The 25,960-nt window shown below is 35.8% G+C and overlaps 5 protein-coding genes across 8 annotated transcripts; 3 read left to right on the top strand and 2 right to left on the bottom strand.

Annotated features, from left to right (window-relative positions):
• Window positions 1–950: 950 nt before the first annotated feature.
• LOC125208622 lies at window positions 951–2,581 on the top strand. The gene is made up of 5 exons (XM_048108275.1): window positions 951–1,136; window positions 1,494–1,578; window positions 1,683–2,005; window positions 2,091–2,244; window positions 2,326–2,581. Exons 1-5 carry the CDS (start codon window positions 1,131–1,133, stop codon window positions 2,343–2,345), a joined length of 588 nt encoding a protein of 195 aa, XP_047964232.1. The 5' UTR covers window positions 951–1,130; the 3' UTR covers window positions 2,346–2,581.
• Window positions 2,582–3,050: 469 nt separating this feature from the next.
• On the top strand, window positions 3,051–6,174 carry LOC125204804 (protein FAM98B). Of its 2 annotated transcripts, none has more exons than XM_048103538.1 (9): window positions 3,051–3,285; window positions 4,142–4,222; window positions 4,306–4,394; window positions 4,550–4,624; window positions 4,919–5,037; window positions 5,114–5,191; window positions 5,316–5,393; window positions 5,525–5,596; window positions 5,810–6,174. In XM_048103538.1, the coding sequence occupies exons 1-9, from the start codon at window positions 3,163–3,165 to the stop codon at window positions 5,917–5,919; spliced, it is 825 nt and encodes a 274-aa protein (XP_047959495.1). In that variant the 5' UTR covers window positions 3,051–3,162; the 3' UTR covers window positions 5,920–6,174. The 2 variants fall into 2 exon arrangements, with proteins under 2 accessions (XP_047959495.1, XP_047959494.1); XM_048103537.1 differs by having other exon boundaries at window positions 3,058–3,285; window positions 5,489–5,596.
• An 853-nt stretch (window positions 6,175–7,027) lies between these two features.
• LOC125207909 (vesicle-associated membrane protein 722) lies at window positions 7,028–9,403 on the bottom strand. Its single transcript, XM_048107422.1, has 5 exons — window positions 8,988–9,403; window positions 8,212–8,353; window positions 7,988–8,108; window positions 7,805–7,867; window positions 7,028–7,464 (listed from the first exon to the last, which is right to left on the bottom strand). The coding sequence occupies exons 1-5, from the start codon at window positions 9,175–9,177 to the stop codon at window positions 7,312–7,314; spliced, it is 669 nt and encodes a 222-aa protein (XP_047963379.1). The 5' UTR covers window positions 9,178–9,403; the 3' UTR covers window positions 7,028–7,311.
• Window positions 9,404–12,204: 2,801 nt separating this feature from the next.
• Window positions 12,205–13,150, top strand: LOC125207195 (uncharacterized protein At4g13200, chloroplastic-like). Of its 2 annotated transcripts, none has more exons than XM_048106437.1 (3): window positions 12,205–12,408; window positions 12,497–12,648; window positions 12,787–13,150. In XM_048106437.1, the coding sequence occupies exons 1-3, from the start codon at window positions 12,255–12,257 to the stop codon at window positions 13,051–13,053; spliced, it is 573 nt and encodes a 190-aa protein (XP_047962394.1). In that variant the 5' UTR covers window positions 12,205–12,254; the 3' UTR covers window positions 13,054–13,150. The 2 variants fall into 2 exon arrangements, with proteins under 2 accessions (XP_047962394.1, XP_047962393.1); XM_048106436.1 differs by having other exon boundaries at window positions 12,205–12,417.
• A 97-nt stretch (window positions 13,151–13,247) lies between these two features.
• On the bottom strand, window positions 13,248–16,840 carry LOC125207193 (guanine nucleotide-binding protein-like NSN1). Of its 2 annotated transcripts, XM_048106434.1 has the most exons (9): window positions 16,754–16,840; window positions 16,422–16,666; window positions 15,988–16,084; window positions 15,697–15,870; window positions 15,195–15,421; window positions 14,793–15,057; window positions 14,519–14,698; window positions 13,879–14,090; window positions 13,248–13,640 (listed from the first exon to the last, which is right to left on the bottom strand). In XM_048106434.1, the coding sequence occupies exons 1-9, from the start codon at window positions 16,770–16,772 to the stop codon at window positions 13,416–13,418; spliced, it is 1,644 nt and encodes a 547-aa protein (XP_047962391.1). In that variant the 5' UTR covers window positions 16,773–16,840; the 3' UTR covers window positions 13,248–13,415. The 2 variants fall into 2 exon arrangements, with proteins under 2 accessions (XP_047962391.1, XP_047962392.1); XM_048106435.1 differs by lacking the exon at window positions 14,793–15,057 and having other exon boundaries at window positions 14,519–14,606.
• Window positions 16,841–25,960: the final 9,120 nt, after the last annotated feature.

The following is a 25,960-nucleotide window of genomic DNA, read 5'->3' as shown; positions in this document are numbered from 1 at the left end:
AATTAATTGAAACTTGAAAGGCCCCATTGTTGGTAGAATAAGACATGACAAGTATTTGTTGATCAATACAAGCGACATTCCTCTTCGTGGGATCCATAATCCATTACTCGATAACCCTTAATTGCTGCCACGTGTTAATATGGGATGCAAACATTAAGATCCGTTGAAAAATTCCCTTTTTTCTTAATGTTATTTTAGTACTAGCACCTTCTATAATCGGAAAATTGTGTTTAACTCTCTTAAAATTAATTATCTGCCTCTACTTCTACACATGCAATGATGCAAACATAGCTAGCTAGTTTCTTTAATGGCAATATAGGTGTATGTTTCTTTTTATTTTAGCACCTTTACTTGATATTTATTGAAACTTACGTTTTGGTTGGTTTAAGGTTTATAATCTATGTTTCTTTTTATTTTACGTGATATGCTAAAAAAATTACCTATAAAATGCATGCTATGCTCATTGTTAAAATACATGCATTACAGCTTTAGCATGCTCATTGTTAAAATGGCAGGCGCATGTGCAAGATCAGTGATAAAATCATCATGTTTGACAATCGAACAAATTTTAGGTATGTTTGACAATCTAATTTTATAGTACTACTAGAAATTATATCTATTGATCTCATTAACTTAAATAATCATTTTCTTAGCATTGCATCTTCAATTGAACAACAATTGAGAACAACGAACTCATCAACTCAATGGGCTTATAAACTTTTAAAAATAGTTTATAAGTTGTGTGTTTTCTTTTTGAAAAAGTAGTGACAAAGTAAAATAAAAAGATGGGTTGTAAAATAGGGCCCACTTATAATTAAAGAAAGACCACAATAGCACTACAATTGTATGGTGAAATGAAGTGCCAAATAGTTTAATTGTAACACAACGATCATTCTATTTCTATATATAACCAAAACCTTGGCTTGTTAGCTTCACCAATACATATTCACTCACACTACGCAATCACTTGACATTTTCGAACTCGGTTCAAATTAATTTTCACTCGTTTTGTTTATACAGAAGGAACTAAAACAGCCAATATCCCTCGCAGCTTGAACAAATATATTTGTGTCACACACATCCCAATACTGCATTTATTTGCAAACAGCGCCAACTAAAATATATACGTCATGCAGGTGAGTAAGCGTTTGCAGTTTCTTTTTCTTTTTTCTTATATCATACTAATAAGTACTTAGTACTAATAAATTATATGAATTTTTTATAGGAAGATGATTAAAGTATAACTAATCTTAAATGCATAACTAGAAACCATGAATTTAGTTTATTACATGAACGAGTTCACTATAATTTATAGTGAAGTATTTACTCCGTAAAATATTTAGTTCATTATAATGGCGTTTTGTTTACTCCATGTTTTCAAATTCGTTTGATCTCTATAGTGAACTAAATCACTACTCCTCCCTACCCTAGACTCGTTAATTAGTCTCCGCATAGTACTTAATTAATTACTCCTTACTGTGTGTATGTGACAGATCCTTCAGTGGCTGTTGAAGATACCAGAGCAAGAACCTCCAAGAATAGCATCAAATTCAACTAAAAAGGAATGTGATCATGAGGGTGAGATAAAAAAAAATAAAAATAAAATCAATAAAGTAATATCTTGCATCATATAGAATTAGTTATGAATGAGACTGAATTTCCAATTCCTTGTTGGCACTCAGAAAAAAAAGTAATGCCTAAAGAGTTAGTGATATTGGTGAGCAAGCGGAGAAAAGACGTGCCGAAGAGCAAAGTGAGCTGTGAAAATTTGATTCTTCTCCGTTTCTTCAACCAAACACTTAACCTCAAGGGACTAGGAGCCTTCAAGGGATACCAAAATCCATTGCAGAAGAAGCCGAAGAAGAAGACATCAGAAAACAAGGTTTTACCTATTGGCGAGCCTTGGTCGAGCAGCAATCAGGTTGCTGGTTCGGAGAAGACGAAGAAGAAAAAGAAAGCAGTTTCGAGGATGAAGGAGTTACTCAAATGGGCTGCCACTGCCAAGGTCACACTCACACTCACACACACATAGACACATTCTTGATTTATTGCTTTAAATTGACAAGGTTAATTGGTGTGGCCTTGATCAGGTTTTGAATTCGAAGAAAGAAGGTGTAATTGGTTCAAAGCAGCTGGGGGAGGTGGATGATGATGTGGAAGAGTCTCCCAAGATCAGCTTTATCATAGATATGGAGGAAGCAGCTGCAGCTGGCATTGGAAACTGGATCACCTCTGATTCTGAATGTATATATGCCCTTATACTACTCTCTAATTCACATTCAACTTCAACGCCTTTTTTCTAATCTCTTCATTTGATTTTGCTAGTTGTGGTGCTCGAATTGTGAGGCTGTCTCGATCACGCGCTTCATCTCTGCTTCTTCTACTATTTATTTTGTAATCTGACTCTAATCAAACATTTCTTTCTACTACTACTATATCTAAGAATTTCATACGCATAATAGTAGTATGTGTTTGTAAATGGATGAATGTAATGTAACATTTTTTTGGTTCTATTACAAGGAATATTGTAACGTTTTTCTTGGATCATAATTGGGGAATTTACATTAGTTAAGATTTTTTATGTTGTGGAAATCGTTGCACGTTCTCTCATCCAAGTCAATTGTGTCGAACCAATTACAATTGCAGAAATAGTCCCTCTCATATTTTTTTCTCTTCATCCAATTATGATTGATTGCACACACCACTTGGCAATATGTTTGGATCTTCCGAATTTTTACATCGTTCTCCCAATTCTCTGTCCCATTATTAGCATCTTATTAAATAATAAAAAACATATGTAGGTAGATAAATGTTAGTGATAATTGTCTAATTAGCGTAAATTGCAATATATTTTTGTTGAAGAAAAAATGATTATAAAAATGATATGTAATGAGATGCATAGAATTATGAAGAGCCCAATTGTTGAAGTAAATAGCGACGATGTGACACGTCGAAAAATGGGCCCGTAAAAAGCGGGCCGAGAAGCCCAAGAAAGCTCCAAATTGAGGGGTGGTGGCGTGCGTCATTTAGTTCATCCATACTTCTCAACTGACTGACTATGGCTATATACATTTACATACATCATTCCCATTTCCATCCTTCACAGTTCACACTCCCAAGTCTTTCTCTCTCTAGGGTTTTAAGGGTTTGAGTTGAGGAAAAATGGATAGATACAAAAAGGTGCGGAAGCCGAAGCCTGAATCTCCAGTTAACGAGAATGAGATCCGTATCACGTCTCAAGGCCTTGTTCGTAACTACCTCACCTATGCCTCCACCCTTCTTCAGGTTTATCCTTCTGCTAAGTCACTCCTCCTTTCTGTGTGTGTTGTTTCTGTTGTTGTGTGAGTTAGATTGTGACATTTCATCTGATTTCGAATTTGTTTAGAAGGATTCTAGGCGTTTGCTATGTTTTTTCTTCATCTATTTTATTAGGAGAGCCAGGAGTTTAGATAATGTGTACAATGTTCATGCATGTATCTTCTTATAATTTTGTCGTTTAACACATAATTTATGCATTTGATATTTGAATAGAACAAGCATGCTATTTCCTTATGCGTTCTTCATTTTGCTGTTATTGCCTCCAATGTGATTATTTGTCATTTCTGAATGGACTACTAATTTACTGTGATGACTATTGCCCGATGACCGGTTACATCGTGAGCCTTGACATGATAGCTCTAGGGCGCAGTTTTGGATTTCAGTTCTTGACCTGCATACTCACAAGTACTATCTGTTTCTCTTGTGTTGATGAAGGTGATTAGTTTAGTCTTGCTTTATGTGATGCGGAGTATTGCACAATGGCTTGTTAATGTGATAAAAAGTAGTCTCGTGAGGGTGTACTCATCATTCTGTCTCAGACACAACATGATTTATTGAACTCTATCAATATGCGTGTGTTACTGATCTTCCACTCCAGTTGTATTTCTAGCTTTATCACATGACCAAAGGGGGATAGAATTTCCTGGATATAGCTTGAGGGCCTTCTTTCTTTGGAGTGGTCAGTGGTGTTTGTATTGGGATCATTTATGTTTAGGAGGATTTTTCACGCATGTCTTTATCAGTTTATCTGATAGATCTTTTGTTGTTCTATCATACTGTAGTTACTTGCTAATAATTATTATGTTAACAATCTATTTCTCAGGATAGACAAGTGAAAGAGATTGTCTTAAAGGCAATGGGTCAGGCGATAAACAAAACTGTGGCTATTGCAGAAATCTTAAAGGTTGCTATTTGATTTCCTCTGATACTTCTATCTTTCTACCTCTTATACAATGTGAAGGACTCAGTGCTTTCCTCTGGATATAGAGAAGAGTTCCTCAGCTCCATCAGGACACTGCCATCAGCTCAGTCAGCATAACTGATACATTCGAACCCATTGAAGAGGGCCTTCAGACGTGAGTTTAAAGTTTTTTGCCCTTTTGCTGCAACATTTCTGTCCTGATGCACATTTTGTTGTAGCATCTATCTCTTTATACGATCAGTTGTATGCATTATCTGCATCGACATATTCTGCAACTGGAATGTCTAATGCAGATATTTATGTCTACAGTGTGGAGCAGACTCGGCATGTGTCCATGATTTCAATTACTCTGTCGAATAAAGAGCTTAACCAGAACTCTCCTGGGTAATTTCTCTTCGATAGTATATTAGACCCTCTATACAAGGAATATTGTGCATGTGCTGGTTGCATAGGCTTTCAACCTGATCCTTAGAGTTGCTGACTGTGGTTTTCCCAGACATGTTATGTGATACTGTCATTATAGTTAGGAGCTTGTGTTAATGTGTTATGCCTTCTTCCATCAATGCATGTCTCTTTGTGTTTAAACAAATCTAATTCCTGTTTTAAATAAGGTTGTTTCAATTAGAAGTTTATTCTTTGTCATCGTCTCTAATATATTATCAATTTATCATGGATCAGGTATCAAGGTCCATCTAATGTGGATCATCAAACTAAACAGCAGTATAGCAACTATAAGCCACAGCAACAACATCAACCTCCTAGGCCAGCACTTGCAAATTATAATGGTGGTAATGGAGGTAAGAAATTAACTGAGTTGATTATCATAAATATTTGCATGTCCAACCATTAATTGCATGTACTTTTTATTTCTAGATACATATGGACAAGGAAGAGGCCGTGGTAGAGGGAGGGGACGAGGTTGGCACAGAGGTGGATATTCAAACTACCAAGGTACTTCATTCTTTAACTACAAGTCATGCGGTACTATAAACTGCCTTATAATTTGTGGGTCCACTGATGCATTTATGGCTTTCATATCTTCTTTGTTATTTACATGATTCTTCTTCCCCTACAGAAAATGGTGGGTATTCAGGTGGCTATTATGGAGGCTATTCTACTCCAGGTGGCTATTCTGGTGGATATTCTAATTCAGGTGGCTATTCTAAACTGCCTTATAAATTGTGGCTCCAGTGGTGCTTATGTGGCTTTATATCCTTTGTTATTTACATGATTCTTCTTGCCCTACAGAAAATGGTGGGTATAATGGTGGCTATTCTAATCCAGGTGGCTACTCTGGTGGATATTCTAATTGGGGCCGGGGTGGAAGCCGTGGGGGTTGGGGTGGAGGCTATCGTGGTATGTTCTTTTAACCTTGAAACTATTAAGTCCATTTTTAGAGATGTGTTAAAAATACTTTAAATTCTTCAGTTAAACTTTAGCTGGTATGGGTTTTCCATATCTTGTTATTGCAGACTGATAGATAATTGAAAGGTGCTATAGTTTGACTATTTCTGGACTGTTTGTATACACTCCATGAAGGTTAATGAGCATATCAATTTATTAATACAGGTGCTGTATCTGGAAGAGGTAGAGGTGGAGGTGGCAGAGGTTATGGTGGCCATGGTCGTGGAGGGATGGGTGGCCGTGCGACTCCGAGGGGTGGTGGTAACCAAGCATAGTCGTTGGTAGTTGGTTCTTGTTTGTTTGCTCTGTGGAGAAGTGCTTGCCTAGTTTGCTATGTTTGAAAAGTCGGTTTGCAGGTGATGAAATAGTGGCTTTATTTCTTGAGGTTGGTTGGCAGGTGATGGCTATTTTGCCATAAAATATCTCTATGAAGGGCAAGCAATATTTTCAGATGTTTTCTTTATGTAAATGTCCAAGAGCAAGCAACCAAATTCTGACTAGCTATATAATTCTTTTGTTTCGTTTTTCCATTTCGTCTCTTTCATTTGGCTAAATTTATAAGCATATTAGAATCTTTATCTTAAGATATTTCAAGAAAATGATATATGTAAATGACAAAATATAATTAATTAAGATACTGAAATAATGTGGTAATCAAATTTTTATTTTAGGGGCTTTGTTATCTTTTGAACTTATTTGACGTCTTTAAGACTGTTCCAGATCTTATTATGTTATATAAGTATACTGTCCTATGTTTTTAAGAACTTGTAAAATTCTGAACTGGAATATTCATAATTCAGTGCATACTGTGCATGTAAAGCTCATCGAAACAAAACTTCGTTTTATATTAATGGCTAGAATATTATTTTGATTATTAATTTATGATTGTAAACAAGGATAATTTCAGATAATATATGATTATTAAAGTTATTTAGTTAGACAACTCCACTCCACATGTCTTCGGGCAAAATAAGCCAAGCCAGCATGTACCACAACTAAAAAATTGAGCATACAAATGAAATTTTAGCCAAGGCACCAGATCACAAAATCAGATCATCCAGGCAAAAGAGTCAAAACACTAAACCAAATGATAAGGACCAAACTCCAAATTATAGTTATGAGCATATGAGTTCAAAATATAAAATGCATTAACAAAAAATGGAAAACATGGCAACAAAATACAGATATTCCAGAGAATGACTACCTAAATTCTTTGTTTGAACAGACAATGTGGTCAGCCAGATATTACAATCGTAGAAAATTATGCAAATGTATGACTATGACTCTATGAGATATCATGAACTTTCTGACAACCTACTGGTTTATTGTACAACGCGTAACTTATTGACTAAGCAACTGCAATGACAATAAATACGGAGTTACTAAAAATAGAAATACTAAAATTTCATTCCCAAAAATAAAATGCTTCTCTGATAAGCTATTTTCAATGTAAAAATCCAGAGCTCGTTGCCGCAAACGACTCTTCTAATACAAGTCAGAATACAAAATATACAACAAATATTATCTCACAAAAATACAGGATAGAGCAAAAGGGCAAAACATGTCACCAAAAAATTTAGGGGAAACAAAGCTCGTGACGCAAAGAAGCATTATAGTGTGTGTGTTCTGTCTGTCAATGAGGACAACTTATATATGCAAACAGGCACTTACTTATTACTGCAATTGAATCCACCACACACCGATAGAACTATGATTAAAATCAAGGCAATGATAATGGCAAGAACAATAAGCTTTATCTTCATATTCTGCAGCCACATCTTTCTTCTCATCTGAGTTCCCTGTGCCCTAAAATCTTGAGCCTGTCCAGTAAAAGAAATAACACATCACAGATTGAATCACCTAATATTACTACGAAAAATTCTGAAGACAACACATATATCAAGAGGATACAAGAATTAGGGATACAAATAAAAGTGATGCAATTGGCAATGGCACCCTAGGCTACCAACCAGTAAGGTAGAATCAAGCACCCAACATCAACTACAAACAACCAAAACCGATACACCACAAACTAATTTAACTCATACTAACTAAAACATTTCTAATATATGAGTGAAGATGCATTACTAATTAATTGCCCATCCAAGAAGTTCATGTTTTACAAAAATCTCTACATGAATGTAACATCCAATTACGGACCTGGGAACGAAGATTCTCAGTTTTATCAACAAGGAGCTCAATTTTCTCTCCGCGATCAAGCACCTGGAAAGTCAAAAGAATTGATATTAAACCACATAATATTTACAAAGGACCTACACCCAATCCACATCAATAAATGAAACACACGATGATATAATAAGATATGCATCCACAACCACTTGCCTTTTCAATGTTTTCCATCATAACTCCTTTAACTTCTGAAACTTGAGCTTTCACCTTCGCAAGTTTACTGATCTCGTCTGGGTGATCAACACAGTACTGCATTTGCTCTTTCAATTTGGACCTAAGACATCATAAAATAAGGTTATATGTCTGCTATGAGAAATACTAATAATTAGGCCAGGGTAATATTGATATGCGAAAAGGAACTTAATGACAAAAATTACCCAAACTCTTTATTCAGGCTGTTGGCAACAGCTGTAGCAGCCTTTCCTCCACCATATTTCTTGGTAAAATCCTCCTTGATTCGCTCAAGAAATGCAATAGGAAGCTGTCTTCCAACAGATTCAACAGCCACAACACAATATGCTATCATTCAAAAAAAAAAACAAGTAAACACTAGTCCACCAAAATGAAAACCAAAAGCATAAACAATTGAGTATATGAGCAATGTACTAGTACACACAGAATTTATGCTGAGGTGATAAATATTGATCAATCATTTTACTGAGGCAAAGATAATCCAAAATCAAATTGTCCAAAAAGTGTAGGATCAATCAGTAAACCATCTTTGTGAACTCTATCCTCTTATAACGCAGCTGCGGGAATCATCAATTAGAAAAAGCAAACGTTTCATGCAATTTCCATATGAAATTAGATTTGAAAGAAATCAATTGCGCCAATATATTAATCCTACATGAAGTGAAACAAACTTTATATCTCGCTGAACTTTCAAACCGATCCATAAACACATCCGATAACTTCAGCATCTATTGAAAAAAAGAAATCAACAGGCAATCAAGATCTGACTTCTTCAAACATAATAAAAAGAGTATTAATCAAAAAACCACGAAAATTCACTGCAATCCTCCAAGTATCAGCCATCAAACGATAACTACGCATTAATCAAAAGCAGACACATATTTGAGAACGAATGACTACGGCACAAGAAATGGAAGGGAAAAAATGAAGAGATAGACAGATCGGAGGAAGCGGCGCTTACTGAATCCATCCTCAACGAGGTAATTGAAAGTATGGCCGTCGCAGTTGTAGGTGAACTTGTTGTTAGAGGCCGGGAGTTTCTGAAGGCACTGCGCGGCAATTCCGGTGAAGTTGCCGGTGAACTCAGTGTACTCGGCCAGGATCACGGTGCCGCGCGCCACGAAGCTGTAGATCAACGACTGCTGCCCCATATCTGCTGCTCTCTCTCTCTCTATCTCGCCGGTAAACCCTAGGCGAAGCCTCTACGGTCGTAGCTATAACCGTAGTCCGTAGAGATATAGATTGGGGAAAATGAGAAATAACGGTGTGAAAAAAAGAGTTGGTGTATTTATGTAAGGGGAGACAAATCTAGAGAGAGGAACATTTGGGAGAGGAAAGCGTGGGACGAATATTTGATATTCAGGAGAGATTTCATGAGAGAGAAATTCAAAGTAGGAGTTTCAGTTTTGAGTTGTGACGCTTTTCATTTTGTGCGAACAACGATTTGGTGTAAGTTGTTAAACCACATCTGCCACTCTTGCCACGTGTAGTTTTCATTGTTTTCATCTTTATTTTTGAAATTTTGAATATATCGACTGTTGCTGCTTTGACGAAATTGATCTATTACCCTCATTGTTATTTCCAAATTTGTTCTTTCCATAATTGTTTCCTTCACATTCCTTTAAATTTTTCGAATTTTCGAAAAAGTAAAGTAACAGTCTTTATTTATTATAGACTCTGAATTGAATTGAATAATCCATTCTTAATTAAAGTTTTCTGGATAACTCGAAGATGAAAAAAACATTTGTTGCTACATTTTGCAGTCCATAATCGAATAAGCATATTTATTTTTTAAAGTACATATGTCATTTTCTATTTTTTTTTTATAAATTTTGTCTATGATGAAATGTACATCTCTATTAATAATATTTTAATATTTTTTTTCTAACTAGTACAGTAGTATACAATTTCTGAAAGTTCCTACGGTTTTAAGTCCTTGCACTTAATCTTAATCTCTCGATTTTGTTAATATGTTAATTATTTGTAGTCATGCATTGACACTCATCTCTCAAATCTCGTATCAACAAAAATATAGATCAAATATGTGGAAGCATTAAACGCAACAATAATAAAAATAAAACAGAGTCTAGATAAAAATTCAAACAAATAATTACCCTCATTCAAATTTCTAAAATAACTGGTTATACATATTCACTTTTGAAAGCAGAATAATCAGTATACTATATAATTCATGTTCAATATAAAACAAAAAGCTAATTAAAAGGTAGTAGTAAAATTTTGGGGTATTGTATATAGTATAAACACAAAATTCATATGTGTTGGATTTCTGGAATTACAAGAGATAACCGGGCGTAATACAACCCAAGAAGGAATACAGAAAAGAACTGAAATGAAAATTACAAACGGAAAATCGAAACTATAAACCGTAGAACAAGAAATAGCCGAGTCGAGGAGGCATCTTTTCGCAAGACGAGATACGCCCCGGTAGTGCTCTTCGGATTGGCGTTTCGTCCCCAAAGATAAAACGAGAGAGAGTGTATGATACAGAATGTGGATTCTAGTTTCTGTGTCTAGAATGCTAAAATAACTAGCCTATTTATAGGCTCAGTCCACTGCAGGGGTCAACACAGCCTTGATGGCTGTCATCAATGCTAGACCGTAACGGTCGTCGGTTACGAGACGTTACAAGCCGATACAGAGCTTAGAGTCTGAATCTAGAAGCTTCTAGATTCGTTCATGACGTGGACTGTCACGTGTCAGCCACGTTGGCTTACCGCGTCATACTGACGAGGTGTCATCCCGCTTGGCTCGCTGACGTGAAAACGGTGGTGGTCTAAAAAGAACTAGACCCACTAGCCTTGGGCCAAGCCCAAGCACCAAGCCCACGGGCACAGGCTCGCAGCTAGCGGTGCGCGTGTGGGCTCTTACAGCCCATCTTAGTCCACTATAATTATTACATGTAATAATCATTTTTTATTAAAAACTAGTTTAATAAGGTTGTAACTTTCAATGTGGGATAATTAACTCTCTTAATTATTCCCTAAGCTTCTCTCATAGTTCATTAAGTTTGCAATTTTGCACAACTTTAATCCATTATTTCTCACTCCACCGGGAATCGGATTTGAGAAAATGAATATACCACGGTCATCTACTCCGAATGTAGATCGACGCTATATCATTTAATTTCACAAATTTTGTTGGATATTTTAGTGTAATTGGATTAACTTGATTGATCGGTTATTGTTATAATGATACATCATTTAAGTATGGAGGTGCGGAGTGCACGCTTCGCCCCTAAACAGATGAACGGGGGTCCGGGGGCAGCGCCCCCGGTTAGCGAGGTCCAAGGGGCGGCAGCCCCTGGCTGGGGTCGAGCTGTTTCAACGAAGTTGCTGTTTCAGAAATTCATCCGAAAATGTAATTTCTGAAAATCGAAGGACTAATTTGCAATTTCGAAACCTTTTTGAAAATCGGTTATTTTCAGTTAAATCCCAACGGATGCACTGTTTCGTCAACAGCTGCATCGGTTCATCTTCTTCAAAATCCGATCAAGTCTTCTGGTTCATTATTTCGAATACACATAAGAAGGTTTTGCATTCTCTGAATTTTATCCGATCAAATAACTTTGGTAGAACCACCGAAATTGATTTGATCTGAAAGTGTTTTGTACGACTTTCAGATATCTGTTTTCTTGTTCTCTATATTGAATCTCCCTAACAAAATTAAATGTCTCGTTGAAATTATAATTTGATCAAAGGGACTTGACCGGCATAGATTCCAACAATATGTACGATGTGTGCTATCACGCGGGGCATGTATTGGGTTCTGGACAAATCGGTGGTCTAACACAATCCTTTCACCCATTTTAACACCTATTCTATTCAAAACTCAACAAACTCATTAAACAACCCAATAATACTTAAACATACTAGTAATAAAATGATTTCGCACAAATTTTATGTGAATTTAATTGTAAAAGCTTAATCTACTTCTTTTGAAGCTAAATGTGAACAACCATTTAAATTATTCCTTAAAAAAAACCTTTAAAACATACCTAACAAGATAAATAATTGGGTTAAACATAAATATGATACATGCATGTTTCATGAGCCGCAAATCAATTATGTTTGTAGCTTGCTTGTACGATTCCATAGTTATGACCATTTAAACTTTCTTGAAAAATATAAATTAAATATCTCATCTTTCTATGCAAGCAGCAGTAGAAGAAAAGGCTAGGAATCAAGAGCTGCATAAACAGGAGAGCGAGATGGCATGTCCAAAAACATATACAGCAGCATTTCCAGCTTCAATAAATCGTGGTTTGTTTGTCGTCCCACCTGCTCATGCATCGATCCCCAACTCGAACTCATTCCGATCCCTTCAAACTTCCAGGCTCGATTTATTACGATGTAACACTAGTGGTGATTCCGGTACACCTTTTTGCTGCATGAAATATTGCTAAAATTATTTTAGTTATAAGGTCATGCCAATTGATTAAGCATTTTGTAGGTGAGAGTGGATGCAAAATGTTAGATGCATTTTTCTTGGGTAAGGTTATTGGGGAAATACTTTATGAACGAATAGAATCAAGCGTGGGTGAGTTTGTGGGCGTCATTGGCAGATTGCAATCCGACCAACTGAAGCATGTAACACAATTTCAGGTATCTATATCAATATGATTATTTAACATATCATGTCACATACCTTACTAAAGCTCTTTGATTATTGTTTTCAATTTAAGAGAAGTTGTTTGATTAATATCACATCACATCACATCAGAATTAATTTGGAATGTGCAGGAGGAGGTGTTGGAAAAGACAAAGCGAGCGAAAGAAGAAGCAATGGGGCTGGGACTAGCTTCGACAGTGAAAGAAACGGCCGAGGAGGTGATATCTGAGGCAGCTCAACAAGTGACAGATGAAGCACTGGGACTCATATCTGAGGCAGCTGAACAGGTGACCGAAGAAGCACAGGGGATCATATCTTCGGTCACACCTTCTGTCATTTCCAAAGCCTCATCCTTGCTGTTGGACCGTGCAACCCAAAACCCTTTCAACAAGGACTGATTCATTCTCAAATTCTACTTCAATTTTCTACCATGTCTTTCTCCCCTTGTGTCTAATATACACGTTTGCTGGTTTAATTTTTCGTTTTCATTTTCTAGTAAATTGTCAACTTTTTTGTAGAAATAATATGCTATATGTTATTGAATTAATTTTAAAATTTGTTAACAATGTTAGGATAAAATACAAGCAGCATATAAATAATAAATCTATGTAAGATCAAATCCATGTGGGGGTATACAGTAATTTACCAAAACTTATCACACTTTCTCTAACTCATCTCTAAACTCGCAGAATAGGCTCTCTTTTTGGTCATTCCTTGTCCAACTCTATACTCTAGAAGGTAAGTCGAGTTTGTTGTTAACTTAATTTGCTTCGACCTCATCTCCAGTTTCCATGGCTGGCTCCTTCACATAGTCAATCTTGAAGTCATAATCAGCGTTGCCATCATGTTCCATTGTAGATGGCTGATTGTTGTCCTTCACCCGCCTTTTCGCATCTGCTTTTCTCCTCTTTGCATCACCTTGTTCGTCTTCTTCTCCAGATTCCATGGGTTGATCTTCATCATTGCCCTGGGGCGCCTCTTTATCCTGGGTGTCGTCAATTATGGTGAATTCAAAGTAATTGCATAACTGAACAAGAGCTATCTTGATCAATCCATTAATAATAAGTCACGCTGTCTATATCAGACATGCATTTTCTCATCAATAAGACGCAGAGATCACATCTGATCTAAAGTCTTTTGAGGAGATAGACACAGGTCAAGATGATGTATGCCCTATGATCTATCATATGAGATGTACTTCAGAGTTCAGAGAGAAAACCAACCTCGAGCATCAGCATATCAAAATTCAAAGGGGAATTTGAAGGAACTTCAACTGGATTGAAATCATTCATGGATTTCAAACTGCCAACAAAGGTTGTTTCACTGCCATAAACTTCATCTACATTAAACTCCTTCCTGATTTCAGTGACAATCCTTGCCTCGGAAGGCTCATCTGCATTCCTCGTGGGAGGCATGGTATAATATGGAATTTTACCTAAAGTGGTAAAGAAAAACAAGATTAGCAGAGCTTTGTATTATAGGTAAGAAAACACAGTACACAAATAACCCCAAGATAAGTATTTCCACTGAAGAAGTTTTCGTAGTTTATTTTTTAATAACTGGACTGGGCATATATATATAAGTAAAAACTGAACATATGCATTCCAGGAAAAGTAATATAAATGAACTTTTCGCTCCTTATGGGAATTAAAATTTTGAACCCTGGTGCTACACTCATCCACTACAGATCTTCATTATTAAATGGCTGAAAATGGTTCTCCATTCTCATTTTAAATAGGTTCTCAACTGAACTCTTCCCGATGTATGTATATCCAATTTAATTTCATAGTAAAGTGAGAGAAGAGGTAAAAACAACTCTTTTAATGATTTTTTCCATTTAAGTGGTGGAAAGTAGACATGTACCTTCATTCCAGTCGTGCAAAATGATCCTAGCAGTAGCATCAACATCCACACCACCACCCTTTTTGAGCTTTCCCCGAACTGTAGCAACCTTCTCAAGGAAGTCGTCAACAGAATCAAAACTCGGGATCTTGTAAAGAGTTACCAATACATTATCTGGACAAATCTTTAGGATTTCCTTAACTGCACAGTTAATTAAGTAGCTAAATCGTTAACAACCGGAATGTGTTATACAGCATAAAACAAGTAGCTATGCCAGAAACCAAAGTGGACCTACCAGGACCAATGGGATCATCCAATTTTTCAATTCTTTTACAATTCCTAAGAGCAATTGAAGCATCATTTGCTGCAGACTTAAGCATCACCAGACCAGGACAGTCCAATAATTTAATGTTTTTATCAAGATGAACTTCTTGCATAGATCTTGTCAACCCCGGAGTTGCTCCAACATCGACAACATGAGATCTTTTCAAGCTATTAATTATACTACTTTTACCAACATTGGGGAGTCCTACAATTCCAACAGTAATTGACTTCTTGATCTGCATCCAAATAAGTAATAATAGAAAAAATGTTCGTGCACTCAGCAAAATGAAGTTAATACATGTGATCTAACAAAACAATAGGCTTCCGATCACATAACCAACAATGCCAGCCTATTAAAAAAGCTTAACCGTACCTCGTGACTTCTTGAGTAGTGTTTCAGCAATTTAGTAAGGGTTTCAGCTCCAAGGCAGTCACTCGTTTGCAGAACATTGCTAGCCTTTCCACCCTTACCAGCCTTTGGAGCTGATTTCCGTCCAAGATTTGACTTCTGTTTCTGAGTGCTGCACTTAAAGGCAACTGCCGGTAACTCCTCCCTAAGGTATGTGAGCCACTTCTCTGCAGCCTCCCGAGGAACAAGATCTGTAAAGTATATAAGCACGGTTTTAAGGTTGCCAGTTTAAAATGATTTCTACAAACTTCTGTTGATAAAGAATCGCAATAGTATCAAAAGAATCTTCGTGAAAATCCAGAAAATCCCAACACATAATCCAGATAGTCAACTGCGTGTCGGTAGTACAAAGTTCACAAGTCACATAATGTTCAAATTTACGACAATCCAACTACTTAATGCTGTGAGAAATAGCTACCATATTCAAACACCACAAGCAAAATTAAAACTCATAAATAAAGTATACCTATTTTATTAAGGAGGAGAACAAGTTGCTTATCAGGCCCCGCACTCAACACCATCTTTTCCATGTCAACACAGCGAGTACCAAGAGGATCACGAGCATCAAGAACCTCCAATATGACATCAGAAGCCTCTATGACTTTCACTAACTCCTTGTAGAAAGCTCTATCCAGATTATCTGCAACAAAGCTCAAAAGAGCAGAAGGTCCATAAACTGAACATATAGGCAGAAGGATTATAGAGAAAAAAGCATTTCAAACTACAATAAAACCAAAAACAGATGTCCTCGACGTACCTGCTTTCCGAGTAACACTAGTGGGATTCACATTCATCCCCTCCTCTCCCCCTTTGATTTCTTCATCCTCCAAAAGCCCCAATTTTCTCTTCTTAGCCTACAAAATCACTAAAAATCACAATACATACAACTTGAACAACAAGAAATGAACCAACAGCAGCTCACCATGCAAATCCAAACATAAACCCGATAAGGCCATGTTTGGTAGGGGTGATAACTCATCTAGGGATGGAATTTTATGAACAAAAATGCCATAAGTATATTATATCGCAAGTACAAGCTAGAGCAAGCCTATACAAACAGAGTGACTATGTTCAAATAGCTAAAGTAAACAAAATATAAATTTTATCAGGAAAACAGTTTGCATTGTGATTCGAGCAAAGTGAATGCATCGACTGAATCAGATAGAAGGAAAATGGAAGATAATCGCATACCCTCTCCTTTCGAGCGGCTTTCTTTGCCTCGAGGTCGTCAATTGCGCGTTGGCGGCGGACCTCAAGAGCCTTGAGCTCCTGCTCCTTGAAAGGCCAATCGTTGGGGATGCCGGGATCTTTTTCAACTTTGGGCCTTTTGTTGATCCCCAATTTCTTGGCCTCTTTGGTTTTCTTCTTCTCGTGCTCCTTCACCTTGCGTATGATCTTGTATTTCTTCCTCAGCGGCACCCTCTTGCTCTTGCTCTCTGTTCGCCCAATTCATTCAGTCAATCAAATATTAAGATAAGGAACTTGTGAATTGATTCAAAAAAACTGAGTATATTTTTGCTTACTTTTGCTCTTCTTCACCATGTTTACGTTCGGACTCGCGACTGGACTGAGTTGAGCGTAAGAGAGAGGGGGATATGTAGGGTTTATGGTCGGTAAGAAAAGAAGCAAAGCGGGTCGAGTCAAACTGTTCTACATGGGCGGGTCGGGTAACTGTGAAGATGATGGGCCTTGGTGACTGGACGGCCCAACGTAAGTGAATATTTGTGTAGTGAAAATAATTACTACTAGTTCATACTATATGGTATTACACTTAAATCATCTATAATCCTATATGGCAGTACCACAGTTTTTAATTTGTTGATATTTTAATTATCATTTGATTCCTTTTGAAATGATTTTTTTTAGAAAATTAGAATATAGGATGAAGAATAATTAATAACCTATACACAGGATTTAAACCAAGAAGCTCCAGTTAAGATACTATTGCAATTTGTTAACTTTTCCACTTAAGTTAGACCTTATTAGTTATTTCTAAAAAATTTAAACTAGTAATAAGTTATTGTCCTATCGCATCATATCTACAGACTACAATCCTACATGACATTGCCATATATGGTTTTAATTCTTACGTTTCTAAATGTTTCGTTTATGCTTTAATTATAATCAATCATTTTTCGAAAAATCCAATAACTATCCAAAAATCTGCTCGTACTCAATTAGCATCCATAAACTATTCAAATTTACTCGGTTAGTTTTCACGTTATTATTCACGAGTTATTGCTGGATTATACGAATAATTTCTGATTGATTTGTTTTTTAGATACATAATTTCAGGTTTTTAAAGTAATTTTGAAGCGAAATTTCGAATCATGTTGTTGTCATAAAATGTGCTGAAGGGATGAATGAATAATACAGAGCACAACTGCACAACTATCCAATTCGTGAATATATTTGCTCGAATAATTTTTACGAATTGGATCGAGCTCCACGTAGGCTTGTCTACAAAGCATTATACTAGTATTTAAATTATATATTTATACTTATCGTGAGTATTAGTTTCAGTTAAACTAATACTACCATTTAATTATAGAATAAAAAAAATATTCGATTACAAATTAATATTTGCATTAAAATCTATATTTAGAAAGCTTGTGTGTGGACTTGATCAAGCTCTTGAAATCCAAATTAATGAGTTGGACAATTGAGAGTGAGCCCAAAACAAACGAATTATGCTATGAGCCTGATAAAGCTCGACTATGCTAAAAATTTAAGTAATTGAAATTATATTTTGAGACATCAATACCACCAGTTAAGGGGGAACGAATCTAAATTTTAGGTGTGGCAGGAAATGGGATGGGCTATACAACCAGAAATTTAAAAACAAGAAAATGAAACTAGCTTTGATCCATTATATTTATTTCAATAATTCTCCCAGAATTGTCCAGATACCTTAAATTTCAACGCCAAATTATACAAATTGAGTTGAATCAGGATTGAATCAGGATTGATTTTGCCATCTAATATTAAACTGAATGTGCAACAAATTTTGGGTTAAAATTGGTTCTATGAATTTGGATCAAATTCGGGTTTGACTGCTAAACATGAATATAATGAATGCCCATTTTCTGAATACAGGAAATACTTCTCCTTACCAATTTCCTATAAAAAAAACTAGTAGGATATATTTTAATTATCAGTAATTACTTGTTTATTTTTATGATACCACATCTATTAATCCCTGTAGCTAGTCTACATAGTAATATAATAGTACTACTACTATATTTTATTGATATTGTGAATCAAGAAACGGTGATTATGAAATGATAAGGTGATAATAGGGAGTAGCTTTTTTGTACACATCAACTTTAGTTTTTCTTGGATGCTGTCTGTGAGAAGACAAAAGCAAAGTTCAAAGCCATTCAAATTACTATCCAGGCAAAACAACAAAAGTTTTGCCACCCACCACTTTATAGACCATTAATTCTCCTAAATCTTTCAATATGATTATTTAATTAGCATAATAATATGCATTAGAGAGAGGCACAGTACTCCCGTGGATCATCAAGCATCCACACAAATTAAATCTTAATTACCAATATATTATAATTAAAATTATTAAGTCCTGCAATAATATACAAAAACCTATCAAATTCTCAACACAAAAGATATGTGAATTATAAGGTTTTCCCTCCTATATCCATTGCTAAAAACCCTAAACCTGAAATCCCAATAAAAATCCTCTGAATTAACCCACTAAAGTACCAAACGCACAAACACAACAAGAACTATTTTTCTGAATCAGCCTGTAAATTTAGCATTTCACAGTATTGGATGAAAAGTTGAATCAAAAGGCTTGATAAATAAAATTAGTTGATTACTGTTACTATTATAAAATGCAGCTGCGGCTTTAGAGAGGTGGAGATAATTGAAACATACAGTAATACAGAAGATTGGAACAATAGTAGTATCACACAAAAAAGTTCTCAAATCCAACAAATACTACCGCAATTCAAACACCACCATCACAACATTAATTTAGCTGAGACATGAACAAATAATAGTAGTATATATAATCTGAGTATATATGTCTCTCTAGCTATACAATTCTAAGGAATTAAACCTTTAAATTAAACAAAAGTTTACACATAACAATTAAAAAAGGTATAACAAAACTCCTCACTGAGCACACATAGTAGTATTGATAACGAGACTTTTATATATAACTATGTAATGACTCGAGCGATTACGAAAATAAAACAAATCATCATCATCATCATCTTCTTTTGTTCATATCCATAGCAATTACCTGTTTTGAATAGGGTTTGGGCCACTTGGAACTTCATGATCGCCTGCTTCAAACTCGCTGCGTTTCGATTTCCGACCTTCCCTCTTTTTGGGCCGAAAACTATTTGATTTTGCAGCAGATGCGGAAAGGGTTGTGTGAGAGGGAAGACTAGTACTCGTAGTTGAAGCCATGCTTGATGATGCGGAGTTCACAAGCGCGGCGAGGATGAAGATGAAGACCATAAACACCACGGCAAGGTGGTGGGATTTTCTAGCTGTTTCAAGAATTGATGATGGTGAAGAAGAAGAAGAAGAATTGATTTTCAATCCTTTTGCCATGCAAGATTTTGGAAAACCTACACCCCCCAATAGATGGTGAGAAATCAATATCCATTAACCAGAAAAATGGATATGGTTTGAGGAAATGAAGGCAGCCAAGCCAAAGAAAATAAACAAGGAAGGGAGGGGGGAAGAGAAGATTTTATTGAGGCTAAAGTGGTGTATGGAAAAAGAGGGTTTGAATTCCTTACACATTTGGTGAGAGAAGGGAGAAGAAAAGGAAATACTATAGCTTAGGATGGAAGTTTAGGAGAACAAATATATGGGGTGTGAATATTTATCAAATAAAGGCTGCAAAATGCGGACATTGACTTTGGTGCCCTACTTTTTAGGATTTGTATGCCTTCATTTCAAGTTTTACAAATTGATTTTCTTGGCCAGATATTAATTCTTTAACGGCTACATTAATTTCGTGTCAAATTAAAACTCCAGCAACAATTAATAACTTATAAGTTGAAGCAATATTCAGATTTCCAACTTTTATGGCAAAAAAATGAATATCACAAATTTACAAATTACTTGATATATAGTATATATGCTAACTAAAGTGTATTATTCACAACTTTCGTGCGCCATAGTAATTCCATTTTAATCGAAGTGACAACAAGAATATTTTTGTCATTGTAATTGATGATATTGTTCTCTTTGTTGTACTAAAGAATACCATATCTTTGGCGTTTTAACTTGCCGATGAGGCCTAATTAATCAAGTGTCAAAGTTGAGACACCACCACGAGAGTCTTCTTAGTAAGAGATATTGGGTATGCGTATGGTATACTGTATTTCCAACATCTCATTTCTTCTTACTCCTCTTTTGTGATACATGCTTTTTGGACACCAAAGTTACGCACACATTTAGAATATATCGAACTAAAGCAGACATACTGATAAGATTTTCCTGGATTTGTTTTATACTCCATATAGTATAAAAGAAGAATTAGGTGCATCAAACATAAAAATTACTCCATTGGTTGTGCTTCTTTGTTTACTCTTCTTTTTTTCTTTTTTAAGAAGATAACTTCCTCTTTGTTGGTTTATTGGAGATAATAAAAACTGATAACAAATGCTTTGACTGCTCTCTCCTTGGGCTTTTTACATGTTTGGAGAATTGCCATTGCCTTTGAACGTTCTCCATATCATCTAAAATCTTTAATTCCAATTCTCTTGCAAGTACCTCAGCCAATGTATTACTCCCTCCGTCTGCCATTAGGAAACTCATTTGAGTTCGGCACGGGTTTTAAGAAATATGAAGAAAAGTGGGAGAGAAAAAATAGCGGAATGTGATATCTATTTTTATATTATTAGTTTTAAAATAGAATGTTAGTGGAATGAGTTAGTGAAAAGTGAGGTACCTACCAAATAAAAATGAACTGAAACTTCTAATGATGGATGGAGAGAGTATTATCTGTTGAAATTTGACTGAGTGCTATGCGTAAACATATTTTATACTACGTCTTTATAAGATGCTTAAATATTTGAACTATTAACCAATAAAGTGTAGAGACAGAAATTAAGAACCGTGAATGAGGTCAAATTGAAATGATAATGGCATGCATGTCTAACAAATTTAGTAGAGTTACTTTTCTAAATTGAAAAGAAGGATAAAGTTGATGATTTATTTTATCTCTTAAATTTAATTTAGTTTTAGAAAACTGTACTATTTGATTTTCGAATGAAAGGAGAAGTGTGCAAATGCTGTTGAAAAAGGGGAAGAGAGTAAAATAACCGAAATCGAAAGCGGAGAAAAGAAAAAGGAGAGAGAGTAAAATGCATGTTACGTAGTCTCTCAATCACCTTATCATATGCAAACAAGGGCCCCACAATTCCTTTAATTTATTTATTTTTTTCTTTATGTTATATTTTTCAAATGAATATAGTTAAACCAAAAATTAAATGTATACTTAGTCTAAATTATCCATAATGAAAACAAAATTGGGTTTTGTTTAATATATTTCACATTAATCAACATCTCTTTACATATTCATTATTCTTTAATTAGACACAAAGGAAGCTTAACAGAATCATATAGCACCATATAAAAACACTTGCTTCTTATCTTTTCAGAATCCAAATCCTTTCAATAGAATAAAATTGGACATGTATGATTCACACGAGCACACGCAATAATTAATTAGTGAACGAAGAGAAACGGTCAAATACTAATAAGGAAAAATTTGGCCTGCGAAAGAAAAGGATTCACCAACTCTCATGTGCCTATTCTTCCAATTTTAGACAGTTTATTTCTAAAGTCAGTGGAGAAGATCTCATTACATTATCATTAAGAACATCATGGATTTTGGTCCCCCAAAAATTAGGAAATGATTCTCAACTTTTTGAGACAAGACACCATAAGAAATAGATAAATAATGCAGTGCTGAATGATAAATCTATATTGATGTTCACTAAAGGTTTTACCCGTATTAGGTGCATTAATTTTCAAACTATTATGCCCAAATTTGTCAACAAAATTGATGTAAGCAATACTCAATTGTGCAAAACCTACAATAGGCTAGTGTCACTATGAATTCTTTTCCATGTAATAGCTGTGCAATATTATTTGATGATTTCGAAAAGAAATTATTTGATGATACACGCATGATTATCATAAGAAGAAATAATACTGTATAAAATTTATACACAAAGTTGGTGTTCGGTTGTCATGACTAATAATCATGAGACTATCCATTTAGGATTAAGTTGTGGGATTATTTTAGTTGGAGGGGGGAGGCTATGACTAATTATCATGATACTATCAATCTAGGATTAAGTTGTGGGATTATTTTAGTTGGAGGGGGGAGACTATGACTAATTATCATGAGACTATCAATCTAGGATTAAGTTGAGGGGGTCAATCTTATGAACCAAACATGATATATATATAATCAGGAGATTTAGTCTTGCTAACCGAACACCCCCAAATAGGTTGTTTGGTTTGCAAGATTGTATCTCGAGATTAAATATGTAATGTGTTTGGACGTTCATGAGAATGATTCCCACAACTCAATTCAAGATGGATAATCATGTGATAATTAGTCATGACCAACCCCTTCTAAAATAATCTCACAACTTAATCCTAAATTATATCTTGGTATTATTTTATCTAGCAAATCGAACACTGCCAAAAAAGCAAAAGTTCATTATTTTTACGAAGAGAAATTAATTTATGATAATAATCCCTATTTGGGATTTGTTCATTTCCTTCTAATTGCTACAGAACGTTACTCATATACTCCATGTCACACACACAACCTTGTGGCATCATCAACAATCCCATCAATAAATAAATAAACTTACCTCAAAATAATCCCAAACCTAAACCACGTCTCATTTTCTTTATCACCGTGAATAATAAGTTGTCCCAAATTTTTGTAAGTGCTCCTTTCACTAAAGTAATAAAGCGTTTTCACCAAAACCTTTTTCCACTTCAACCCAATATCTGGTTGGATTAATTAACTCCGGTCAAGGTTTACTCTTCAATTTATATATATGGAATTTCAATAGTCCTTCATAGGACTTAGGAGTATTAATTATTAGTAGTACCTCTTGATAAATAAGATATTGACCTCTAACAATTTGTTTCAAATTGACACTGTATTGCATATCTATTTAAGCAAATTACTACCTCTTGATTCGGAAAATAAAGATTAAGTAGGCTGTATTAAGTAAACCACTAATATAACAATTATAGTATTATATTGACACAAATTGTCTTGATAATGACTATTGATCTACCCTATATTATGCCACTTTTATTTCTCCTTGATTAATCTTTCGATTCAAGATATCCCATCCCATCACTTTCTAATCGACTGATTTGCTTCTTAATGAGACAAATCAATGCCAGATAATCATGCTTAATGTAATGATAATCATTTATTTTTATAATTGAATGGTGGCCCAAATTCATTTTTGCCTGGTCATTTATGGAACTTAAGATTTCAAAATCTTAAAAAAGTCTATGGATGGAAAGATTATTGTGTTAGAGCTAGATCTCTTGATGTACAAGAGAGTTCTCTAAATGCAAATCTTTGGTGCAATTGCCTAAAATCTAGAAGAATTTTTTTTTAAGCAAAGAAAGAACAAATGACATCACACATTTTCTCTTTTGGAAATCAATGGCTTAGAAAAGAGAACGTTTCCAATTATTTTGTTGTGTAAGAATTTACTTTTTCCTCATTTTACCCAAAGCGTCTATGGAATAAAGGAGGACTCAATGATTATTCGTTCGCCGGAACCAGAAGTAAAAATTTTGGTGGATAAGGATCCCGTAAAAACTTCTTTCGAGCAATGGGCCAAACCGGGTCATTTTTCAAGAACATCATACTAAATCATCTACATCTTCCTCTCTCATCCAAACTCTCTCTAAAAAATTCAAAAATGGATTTCACCAATCTCATTGCGGAAGCGGAGCGCGAAGAACAAGAATATTATGAACAATATCATGCCGCCTATGAAGCCTATGTCGCCGCCAATACCCCCGCCCCTCCTCCTCAACCAACTAGAGCAAAACGTCGCTACATCCCTCGTGATCGAGAGAGAGCCCATGAAAGGCTCGTTGCCGACTATTTTTCCGACCAGCCGCGGTATCCAGAAGATTATTTTCGGCGCCGTTTTCGCATGTCAAAACGGTTGTTTATGCGTATTGTCAACACATTGTCCACTCGCGTTGAATATTTTCAAGAAGGTGCAGACGCAACCGGTCGGCAAAGTCTCACGGCGTTGCAAAAGTGTACTTGTGCCATCCGACAACTTGCTACTGGGCAAACGGCTGACCTCTTCGACGAGTATTTGCATGTCGGTGAGTCAACTGGAATCCTATGCCTCAAGAATTTTTGCGACGGCGTTCGTTCTGCTTTCGGCGAGGAATTCCTTCGGGCACCCACCACCGACGATTGTCAACGGTTGCTTCGTCTTCACGAAACAGTCCACGGTTTTCCCGGTATGCTAGGCAGCATTGACTGCATGCATTGGAAGTGGAAGAATTGCCCGACTGCTTGGAGGGCAACACTTAAGCGGCCACAAAGGTGGCGGCCCAACGCTTATCCTTGAAGCGGTCGCCGACTACCGCCTATGGATTTGGCATGCATATTTCGGTGTTGCCGGATCCAACAACGACTTGAACGTGTTATATTCTTCACCACTCTTCGATGGTGTTTTGAATGGTGTAGCACCGGCGATCGACTTCACCGTCAACGGAAATGCATACCACATGGGTTACTATCTCGCCGATGGTATTTACCCAAGGTGGTCGACTTTCGTGAAGTCGTTCGGCAATCCACAAGAGCAAAGACGGATTCTTTTTGCGCAGCGTCAAGAGTCTGCTCGAAAAAGACGTCGAAAGAGCTTTTGGTGTCCTTCAAGGCCGATTCAACATTGTGAAGTCCCCTTCCCGACTTTGGTACGTTAAGAATATCGCCGACATCATGTACACGTGTATTATCTTGCACAACATGATTATAGCCGACGAAGGACCGATGGCGGGTAACTTTTACGACGAGGATGAAGCCGGAAGCTCAACCGCGAGGTCTCCCCCACGCCGAGGTGTGCATACGACGGTGAACGAGAGGATGGAAAGAAGACACACAATGCGCGATACAAGAGCCCACACTGAGCTACAAAAAGATCTAATCAATCACATTTGGGCGAAATTCGGCAACGGGTAGTGTAATTTTTAATATTTAGGATTTTATTTGTGTAATTTTTAATTTTTAGGATTTTATTTGTGTAATTTTTAATTTTTAAGATTTAAATTATGTAATTTTTAATTTTTAGGATTTAAATTATGTAATTTTTAATTATTTTGTAATTTGTAATAGTATTTCGGATATTTTAATGTATTTTAATATTGTGGAAATGTTTTTATTTAAATTGAATAATAGAATGGTGGGACCCTTGAGCTTGTCCTTAGCTAAGAGCACGGATGTAGGTGTTGTGCTCTTAGTTAAGGACAAGCAGTAAAAGTGGATCTGAGCCCACTTCCCTACTCTTAGCTAAGAGCATAGATGGGGATGCTTTAATGAATTGGGTTTGGGTACCAAGAGAGTGAGGTCCACTTTATAAAGATGAGCGAAAACAAAGCATTGATTATTGAAAATGAAGAAGTTTCTTTAGAAAGATTTTCATGTCGTGTAAAGATTGGTGGGCCAC

This window comes from Salvia hispanica, chromosome 2, assembly GCF_023119035.1.
Source record: "Salvia hispanica cultivar TCC Black 2014 chromosome 2, UniMelb_Shisp_WGS_1.0, whole genome shotgun sequence".
Taxonomy (NCBI): domain Eukaryota; kingdom Viridiplantae; phylum Streptophyta; class Magnoliopsida; order Lamiales; family Lamiaceae; genus Salvia; species Salvia hispanica.
This window is presented reverse-complemented; position numbering and strand designations above follow the sequence as displayed.